We start from the raw sequence: 10,943 nt of genomic DNA, 5'->3' as shown, positions 1-10,943 counted from the left end.
TATATGTAATTACCAAAATTACCATTTTGTGTAGGTCAGATACAGCACATCCTTAAAGGGAGACTCATTAATGCAGATGGTAATTATTTGTGTTTATGGAGAAATTAGGACAATTTCATACCGGAACGCAAAACATTATTAAGAAATCACGTCACAATCTTACGTCATAGCGTGATTTCATAAAACAGGTAAAGCTAAACACATTTAAAGAGTTGGTGACAAAGCATTTGCGTGAAGCGTAAGCCCTACACTTTTTGCAGGAGACTCGACTGACTGACCACGGTCCGTATCCGGACCTTTGAAGTGCTGAACGTGGATCTCAAAAATCTCTATTGTTACCGTACTGAAAACAATTATTAACTACTAAGTGGTACGACAATAAATCGCCTTGAGCTTCCCAGACAGGTTAAATTCGTATTATTTTTCGCCGTCACAAGTCTAAACAACTTTTAACAAGGCGTCGCAAGAAACAAAGTTTGAGTACCCATAGTTTACGCATTTTCGGAGAGCATTTTTCAGCTTACTCTTTCCACTAGTCTAAATTATTACGACGTTATTTAGATAATTATTTTATATGTAATCCTCATTAAACACATATTCTAAGGACGACACAATATTACACTCGACAAAGTGGCGACACCATTTTTGTCAAGAGAATGCTGCGGACTATTAAGTTTTCACAGGTGGCACGGTATATACTTTCAGAGGATGATGGTTTCTCACAAAGTGAAGTTTACATTGTGAAAACAGTGTAATAGACATGCTCAGAAGCGCATATAATCAACCATTTTCACGCTGCAATAAACAGTTAAAATAAGTCAGAGATTACTGAAGAACGTTTACCCTATAATACTAGTATAGGACCTCACTTTGGTAACGACTGATCTACCTACTTTACTCACTGATGAAGTTGGCAAAAATTGTGATTGAATCAAAGATTTTGGGTAGCGTAGAAACCACACTGACTGCTTTGTACTATTAGTGAAAAATATTCTTCCAAGAGAATGTTAAACTTTGTGCTAAACAAACGATGTAATCGACCTTGATTTTCCTCTTTCTTTCCTACAAAAAGTCGACAATTCTAAATTGGTTAAAATTACACTTATGGGCGCCGTTTGGGGTGTTGAGGTACTCCGAACAGAAACTTGGGCTGGTAAGGCCGGCCCCCTTAAACGGTGACAAATTTTCCTGTAAAATGTTGTATATTTCTGTTGATGTGTACGGTTTACGACTCTACTCCTGAGTAAATTACAACACAAGTACCATCTATTACGCATTCTTTTCCATGACTAGCAGGACATTTTGAGTTATCACCACTTCCATACATTCTTCAGCCATCAGTGATTCGTGATATTGCTTAGTCTGGTTCGCTTAATCACGGATTTATCCTAACCTACTAATTTAACGACCTATTATGGGCTGAGTCGACCTATAAACAATGTTTTTCTTACCTTTTAATTTACAGCTTGCAATAAATTACTTTTATCGCAACGTTTGTGTAGTATTCTCATTCAAGATGTTGAAGTGGGGTCCCACATTAAGAGTCGCACGCACACGTTTAATCCTCCGTTTTCTCAGAATGTTTGAGAACTCGACATTCCCCAAAATGCGAAATTGTTGCATTTTTTTGGCATTTGTCAGGGAATAAATAAAGTTGAATGCAATTAACTTCCTTCTAGTCGTTCTTTAATATTTTACCGAATTCTAATTTTGAATAAGGTAATTAGATCTTGTTTGAATATTGTGGTTCTTTCTGGATGTTTTGTGCAAAATTTAAATTGAGGTAAATTATTGTGGACAAATGACCTGATTAGATTAAGTCATTTGGGGATATGACTTAGAGTGAAAGTACATGCTTGAATTTAACAAAAGCTTCGCAAAAAAAGGGTATTTTAACAAGTCAAACAGTTTTGGTTAAAAATTGTGGTTGCAATAAGTTAATGTCTTGATTTGGCCTTTACTTGCAATGACAATGACTGTGACTGAGTCTTTGTTTGGGTAAGTAAGGATTTGGAATATGATTTAATTTTAGATTTCAGTCGATATAATAATGATCCATGTCCTTAGGTGTACCACATATTGTAACTAATAGTTTATACCTTATAATAACAAACAAATATATATTAGTTATTAGTTATTAGACAAGATATAGAAGCACTCGTTTAATATATCTAGAGTGAAAATTCGATTTTAAACTTCTGATGGTATAGAAATCAAAACGAAAGTATTCTACCGACGTTAAAACAACGTTGTATGGCGGCTTGGTTGACAAATATTGATATTTGCTTACTTGCGTGTAAGCCCTTTTTGCCCTTTCCACTGCTTGTTCAAACTTTAAGTGATTTATACAAAGCGGAGGTTTGTAAACAAAAGCACAACGTTCGTATTAGAAATATTTTCCTTTGCTTTATGTTAGACGATATTGAACCAAAAGTTCTCGGAAATTCCTAAATATATATATTTTTTATATTACTTTGTTAAATTCCAAAGTATGCTATGATCGAAGATTCGAACATATTAAATCTCGATTCTTAAATACACTAAAGTGTAAAGTAGATTTAGCCTTTTAACTAAATATGCATGTAACTTAAGCATATATAAGAAAGTCTAGTTTTACGCGTAAGGTTTTTTTCTTTTTAATATTACTTATCCTAAAAAAACTAGTGTTTTAAACAATAATAATTTGTCACTTAATTGCAGCTAGAAGCAGGGTAACATCATTTGCTCAGGTGAAAAAATGAGTACGCTGCTCTGTGATGACGTAGTATAATTTCCACACTAAAGCGCTGCTTTGTAATGGCGTAGTGAGTTACGACTAAACTTTCTGCCACAGTTCTGAAATATAGCTGATAATGCTTGGCTTTCTTATGATTCAATATTAACATAAGTGCGGTTGTTCTGAAGAAAAAAACTTACTTAAAAGAAAAAAAATTTGTTAGTTTAAAATTTTGTTTGACGTTTAACTTTTATATTCAACTCAAAAAACGGTGTTAAGTGTTACGTTTTCTTATTTTTTAAATATGCTAAGTTGGTAATAAAAACAACCGTATGTCCTAAATCTACAATCATCCCTGACAAATAGCTTTAAACTGAAAAAAAGCGCAATACGCGCTGTATAGGGCACAGTTTCCTTTCGCAGAGATAAATCGATCCACGGTTGCTTCGTGTATATTACATTGTTATTATAATTCGGTAAAAGAAGTAAGATACTAAAATAATGTAAAATAAAAGTTTTTCACTCCTTGGTCAAATGCATTTTTTCCTTCCTTATAAATACTTACAATACGGTCCAACAAAGCTTAAAAGGCTCTAACGAAACTATAATTTTACCCAACGCGAAAAATACTTTAAAATAATTATAAAGGTGACTAGAGCCTTGTAAGTAATATGGTTCTACATAAATTAATCTTTTCCACTTAATAGGATAAACGCGCTTTATGTTTAGGAATATACGATATAATAGCTATGCCCCTAAGCAAAAATTCAATATGTACGGTAAACCGCCAATGTAAGACGTAACTAACGCAGACAAATTTTCGAATTTTTGGTGACGGAAGTCTTTTCACGACTTTAGATTTTAAAAAAAATTAGAAGATAAAGTATTGAATTATCTCACATTTTATGTTGTGGCGCATTTAACCGTTACGTCGCCGTAAATTGCAATCCCTGTAGGTGTACGAAGTGAAAAAGTTTGCGAAACACTGGTCCACCAATGATAGAGGCACACGTATGAACTGTTTTAAATTGAATGTACGCACCTTTTTGACCATTTGTTGGATTGATGACCCACAGGTTTTTTTGACAAAACTCCTTGCATTTGAACTCCTCCAGGAATCTCTAAGTTACTACCGTAAAGTGACATACTATCTGATCCATGCCGTTTTGACATTTTGCTGCAGCGCATACAATGCTGTTATTCGTAACACGAAAGTGTACCATTGAGCATTTCAACTTGTCGTTAGCCAATCCACCGTCTTCTGGTAAATAATTTACAGAATACTTACGTTAATAAAAATACTGTTGACTTTAAAATGGGTTTCGTTATATATTTGCGGACTTAAAAGTCAGGAACACTGATAGAATCAAACTAAGTGCAAGTAGACAGGGTTTTATGACAAATAAAGAAATTAATTTGTATATGGAAACATCAGTTCTGGGTATATGTTACGATAATCAGCTAAATTTATAAAAGCACTAGTTAAATAGTTTATTCTTCGGGGTTCGTGGATTTTCGGGGAAAAAAACTCATTCTGTTTCAGTTAATGACTTTTTTGAGACAATTTTGGCAAACTTTCTGAAGGGTAATTGACCCTATAGTTTTTGTTGACTGCCACAGAACAAACGTAAAACAAAAAAATTCGTTTGTTTTACCAGGATTTCCCAACGTGGGCGGTGGTACCAACTCCTTATGGGCGTTAATCAGTTACCAGGAAGGGTTATGAATCTTTTCATGATTTTGGGGACACGCAATGGACATAAGCTAAAGTTCAAATAGAGGCTAATACAAAAAAGAACATTAGAAAGTAGAAACTGAAAAGATTGATTTAAAAGGAGGGATATTTTTCAACCATATTATGAGAATGGAATGGTATGTTTTCTATCTCTAAAAGGTACTAAAATGTAATTTATAAACCAGCATCAATTGTACGAACGGTGGGATTTCATTTTTTCATCCCAACACTAATTTAGACGTTTTTATGCACCTGCACTTCTGCAGGGTCGCTGTTAAAATTTATTAACTAAGTTATGATTTGCATAGACTGGCCTAGTCGCACAGGACGGACACAAAAACACACCCGCTTAAGTTAACCGGAGCTCTTTTTAATGCAGCAAAAATATTCCAGAAATATGTGCGTCTCTAAGCAAGAGTCTGGAAGTCGTTTTTGTCTTGGTCTTGTCAACGTTTTTGGGAAATCGTAACAGTAAAACACTTTTATCAAAATTATTTTTGATATGATCGCTTTTGGGGGCCTGCAAAGCATCTTTAGGTTGTTCTCAATTTGTTTAAAATGCTTTCTATTTGGTGGTATTTTTCATGTCTCTAATATTTCAAATCGTACGGGCAATACACGCCTGTTGAACACATTTAGTAGACGTTAAAAAACACATCTTTAGGAAGCTGCAAAACGTGTTGAACTCATTTTTACTTCGTTTTTAGTCCGTACGCGTAAAGGTTTAAAATATTGCACTTTGGTTGCATGTTAAATTGTCAAAATCGTTTTCAAACCATCGGCTGTAACATACGGCTTCAAACTTTTATAACACGCCTGTCGATTATATGCGGCTTCAACAAAGGTATCCTTATAAGTGTTACTCCTATTGTGGGGAATCATATAGGGCCTAGTTAAGTCCTACCAGACATTAGCGGCAAACAGTCGAGGGACAATCATCACCATTTCCGTGTTACAATGGGTTTACATGTTCTCCAATTACCGCAAAATGCAAAAAACACATCTCATGTTATTAAATTCCTGTACAAACGAAAAGGTTTGTATGTCAGTGTGTGCGTGTGCTTGCTTCTGGTGCGCTTCGGTTGGCTACATGTCTTAAGACTTGGGTGACTAAATCGTTGCAGTACAATAGGAGCGGCGACATCAAACTGCGCACTCGCCTCCAAAGGGCGCGCGTGCGACCCGCAAAACCTCGACGAAAAAGGGTAAAACATTTTTAAACATTTATAGGACTATAACCTGCGTGACCGTTGAGACTTTTATGTTTAATGACTTCTTGCAGTTTGTTTAACCACGTAAAAGATAGTCTAAGTTCGCAAAACATGCGTTTATTGCAGCGTTTTCCTTAACACTATTTCTATTGCAGCGTTTCCCTTAACATTCTTTTTTTATTACATATACAACGTTTAGCAACCCTAACCAAGCATAAACTACGCAAAAATTTGGACTAAGTTTGCAAAATATTGCGTTTATTGCAGCGGTTTAAGCACTTTGCAAATTTACTTTTCAACCGAGTTTTTTTTCGTTGGACGCAGTATGGATTCCGTATTTGCTTGAATTTTGCGCAATTTAAACAAATTCTGCTACGGCTAAGGCCTTACATTTGTTAGTGATTCCGATCGATATATGTGACGGGTTTCCGTTAAAATATGCGAGACTTGTTTAGCTAAGGTTGTCTGATTAGTCGTTTTATTTAAACAAAACACACAACGTTTCAATAAGGTTTGATGTTAAATACCCCCAATTTTTTAAATCATCGGCTATGGTACCACGCGTATTAGTGATTAAATGGTCTCAGCGCTATAGCGCCTTTTCTTGAGTGACCTATTTCAGGCACAAAACTGCTTTTAAGGTTATATGTTAATTTTTAATTTTTACACTGTTTTAACAAAATACAAAAATTAATAGGAATCTAAGAAAAGAAATTAGGAAAAAAATTAAATTTTTAGAGCCACGCAGATAAGCAGCCTAAGACCTAAGTTAATTAAAAAAGGTCATTCCATTGATGCCACTTTTACAGAGGCAGTAAGGTGTTACTCTGATTGTGAAGAAGCATTAAGTAAACCGATTTCAGACATAGCGTCAAACAGAATAGCGACGACCAGTCCCTTTGCTTTTTACAGTGTATAGGCCTAACGCATTTCGATCACTGCGTGAAGGATAAAAACAAATCACATGATTTTAAATTTCTTTTTAGTGACACGTAGTGCAAACGTTATGCATAAGTAAAATGATATGCCACTCGAAAAAAAATATTTTCGCATTATTTATGCATCTGACGAAGATCTTAACCCATCCGTAACATTACTTTTTGATCATATTCTGATTTTCTGGTTTAACATGTTACAACGTAATGTGCAATAGATTATCGTGGTTAGGTGTAATTAATTTTTACCAGTTAGAATTATACTGGTAAATGCTATTTAACCTAGGCAACGTCGGGTATTTATATGGGCCGAAAATATATTTTTCCGAAATTGCCGATATTCATTTTGGTTGTTATGGTTTGCTTTGCCATGTTTCAGACCGATTTTTGCCCGGAAGAAAACGTATACATCGCAAAACTTTTCAATTTTTGGACACGATGTAGAATGGTATGTATGGGTATAAGCAGTTCACGAAGCGACTAGCACCATGCTGCGCGTTTTATTTTCACTGGGCGAGTGCAACTTGCCTTTTACAAAGAAGCTTTCTTAGTACAATAATTATAATTTCCTGCTCTTACAAAACAACACATTTTGCAGCCGCTAATTTTAATTCGAAATCTGGAGGTGGTCTACACCTTTCTGTTAGCACATGTTACTCTAACTAACTGAACATATCAACACCAGGACTACAAAACTTACTGTACAAGGGCCGCAACAAGCAAAGTTGACTGCAGTTTTAAAGTAATTTTTTTATCTCCTCAAAAGTATTTCTTTTTCTCCTTGAAAAAATTTTTTTTATAAATAGCCTATCTTTTATATCTTTAACCAAACATTTTCGGTAAAAGGTAAAACTGTTTTACCCGCAACCACAAAACCTTTTACAATGGCTTACAATTATACAAACATTCCGTGAAAATCGTTTCAGCCTTGTACCGTGATATTAAATACATGGTTCTTTAACAGGAAACAGTAAAAACATTGTGAGCTGCGTGGATCACTGGCAGTCAAAGGCAGATCTAGGATTTTTGTGCGGGACATTTTTGGTAATAGATAATATGACAGCACAAGCGATTTTGATTCGAAAAGAATTATGGTAGTGAATTGTACTTGAAGCAGGTCTTGACGGGCTAGTTTTATAATCTGAACTTCCAACCTTCGTTAATTTTGCAAAATACTTCACTGAGTCTTAAACCATTTCAAAAGGATTTGTTTACAGCGAGCAATGGCCATGTTGCAAGACGTTATAGATTTTCAAGTCCACACAGCGCCGTTAGGCTAAAAATATTTCCTTAAAATAGGAAAACATACTATAAAAAAAATAATAATCACGTGCTACATGATCTACTCTAAAAAACACAATCTACAGTGATTTGTAGTATTATATAGTGACTGTATTTACACCAACACCGTGAGCCTTCGGACATTTACTATGAAGTTCACGAACATGATTTTACAAACGTCTAGCCGATACATACACTGCGCAACAACTAAAAACAACGCATAGAACAAGATTCGCAACACTGAGCTATTGTTTTAATAAAAACAAATAAGGAAATCATTGAAAAAATGTTTGAATGAAACAGATACATTTTTTTAGATTAAATTCTGATTTAATAGCGAAATATACATTTTTTTAAATCTTTCATTAAAGGTTATTGACCACAGAGACTTTGAGAAGCCATGCACTCTGCTTATATTAATTATTAATACACCATAGTGGAACGGAACAAAAAAAGAAGGAAGACAGATAGAGAATTCATTTTTTAATGTTTAGTGCAACTAAACACTGCATAACCTCCAACCAGGCGCTTCTACGGTCACATAATCAAAACGTTAATAAGACTGCAAGCATAAAATCGTTTAAATAACAAAAATAAATGAATGTTTTAAGGCCCCCGAATAACTGAACAAGACATTTTTTTTATCTTCTTTTGCAACTGCCGTGAATTGCAAGGTTTACACTGGTTTGACAATATAAATTTATTTCTTGCAAATTATTTAACCATTCGGTATATGTATTGCAAAAAAGTATAATTAATTTACATCATCGAAACAAGTCCACGTTGAAAACTTACTTTTATAGATACCAAGTTTAAGGCGTCACAGTATTAAAACTGGTAAATAGCATAAATAACCTGAGCAACGTCGCGTATTGTCCTTAGTTCAAACAATTCTTTAATGACTAGAACTTTCAAGATAATTTCAATAAAACGTTCTTGCGAAGGATTCAAATGTTTTATTTCTTAATACATCATATCTTACTCGCAAGAAAATAAAATGTACTTATTAATCTGGCAGCAGATAGCCTTACAATAAAACTAATGAAACGGAGGGGAAACTACATATTAACCAGTTGGAACTAAATCTCACCTAAATCTGTTTTTAAATGTTCTCATTTCATAACAAATACTCAGTCGAAGACACACCTAGTCCTATATATTGGCAAATTTTTTCCTATTTGAAAGAAATCGCATTTAAAAGAATAACACAGTTTTACACCACAGCGAAAAATTCGTCAATGCATTTGTTTATGGCATATATTTACTGATGATAGTTATAAACATACAGCAATAAAAATTGATAAAACATGCAATTTACAACATATGATTAATGTTTTTTGTATGATAGGCGTGTAGTTGCACTCCGTAGCGGCGGACTAGGGCTCGGTTTACTTCTTTTTTGTGAAGGGAATCTAGATAAAGTACAGGACTTGATTTGATTTGAGGAATAAAAAAAAAATACGAAATATTAGTTTAAAACACCATGGCTTAAAAAAACTTGTTGGAACTGTATATAGACGTAGTAAGAAATCAGAGCATCCATTTTAAGTGGAAGCGTCCAGCCAAGGCAGTAACTACCACCGGCGCGCAGCTGGTGGACTGGATTGTTCCATTTATTGCAATTTATTTAATCTAAACTCTAAACTTCGTCGTAATTAATTCTTTTGGAATTCATACATATAAATATTTTATGGTTTCGTTTTATTGCGCGATTTATTTTGTATTAGCCTACTAAGAGCTTCGCTTCAAACACTTGTTACTGTGGAACTTATATATTGATACCAAATCCAGGTATTTCGTAGGCTTCGCAATTTCTTTTTTTACGAAATAGTTACATTTACAAAATATAATTAATGAAACATGCACGCTTTTATTAAGCACTACAGCTTAGCTACACGCACTCTGCAAAACTAAATATATTTATTTGGTTAATTGCCCAACAACAAGTTGTAGTTTTGACAAACCCAACCCTAATGAATTTATATAAGCTGGCAATGTTTTACGGCCTGGCGCTTTGACGTAATATACGTACATTCCTCAGATCTGTTGCTTAGCACACGCTTATATACGACGGAGCACAAACAAAAAATCTAAGTTAAGCTTTGTTCATGAAACGTGTACACCTACCTCCTAACCCCACCAACAGTGTTCCCGCTAATTTTTTACCATGTGCGCAGGTGCCCAAATTTTTGCGCAGAAGCCGAAAATAAGTGCGCAAAGTGCCCAAAATTTTCAACAAAAAAGTGCCCAAATTGGATCCGCGGAAGACCTTTTTTTTTGGTCTTCACTATAGATGCTTTCGTTGCAATGGGGAATGATGGAGAGGAGCAATATGCGCGGGAGAGCACGAGAGGCGTCGCCGCCATAATCTTAATAAATTTCTCCCAGACATAAAAATGAGTCTCTTCATTTTGAGAATTGCGCTCCCGTGAGACGCGAATTCGCTTGTAAGTTTGTGTGGCGGACTTGGTCAAGCGTAGCGCTGTGTGTAATTATCGCGCGTAGTGCAGCGGTTTTAGCAGTAAGCATTTTTAACTTTTAAACGGGTTACGCATTTTTTAAAGTGATAACTTTAATTAGAAACAAATTTGGCCTTGGCGTCTTTTCTGTTCATATTGACATAAATTTAACCTACTCCTTTAGTGGACACAACACGCAACCTTGCTTTTTCAGGGTATATTGTAATTTAAAACAGCATGAAAAGTTATTTTTGGCAAATAAAAGCATGTCGCAGGTAATTGTACTAATTTTGTTTAAATAGTTTAAAGCTATTACGACGCGAGGTGTTTTATATAAAGCAAGTACTTTCCTATAACACAAAACATACAGTGCAAAACACAGATACCTTGAGCTAAAAATATCTCCAAATTAGGAATAAAATAAAAATGTAAAACGAAAGATACGCGCGTATCGCAAAAATTTCAGTTACTGAGAACCATGGCCTGGTGTCTATGCAAAACTTAGATTCCAGTCAACTGCACTACCTTGTTTAAACAAACTAAGCCCAAATCCGTCGTAAAAGATTTAAATATGAGTTAAGTAAGCCTATTAGAGACACCGAGAAC

General features: G+C 34.7%; 1 protein-coding gene across 5 annotated transcripts in view; it reads right to left on the bottom strand.

Moving 5' to 3' along the window:
• Window positions 1-7,828: 7,828 nt before the first annotated feature.
• The window catches only part of LOC146168158 (ras-associated and pleckstrin homology domains-containing protein 1-like), a 38,915-nt gene continuing 35,800 nt past the window's right edge, over window positions 7,829-10,943 (bottom strand). For all 5 annotated transcript variants that reach the window (XM_083382133.1, XM_083382158.1, XM_083382150.1 and 2 more), the window contains one exon: window positions 7,829-9,290. In XM_083382133.1, the coding sequence (XP_083238259.1) occupies window positions 9,206-9,290 (85 nt within the window). In that variant the 3' untranslated portion in view covers window positions 7,829-9,205. The remainder of the gene's footprint in view (window positions 9,291-10,943) is intronic.

Source organism: Ascidiella aspersa, chromosome 1, assembly GCF_963924565.1.
Source record: "Ascidiella aspersa chromosome 1, kaAscAspe10.2, whole genome shotgun sequence".
NCBI lineage: Eukaryota > Metazoa > Chordata > Ascidiacea > Phlebobranchia > Ascidiidae > Ascidiella > Ascidiella aspersa.
This window is presented reverse-complemented; position numbering and strand designations above follow the sequence as displayed.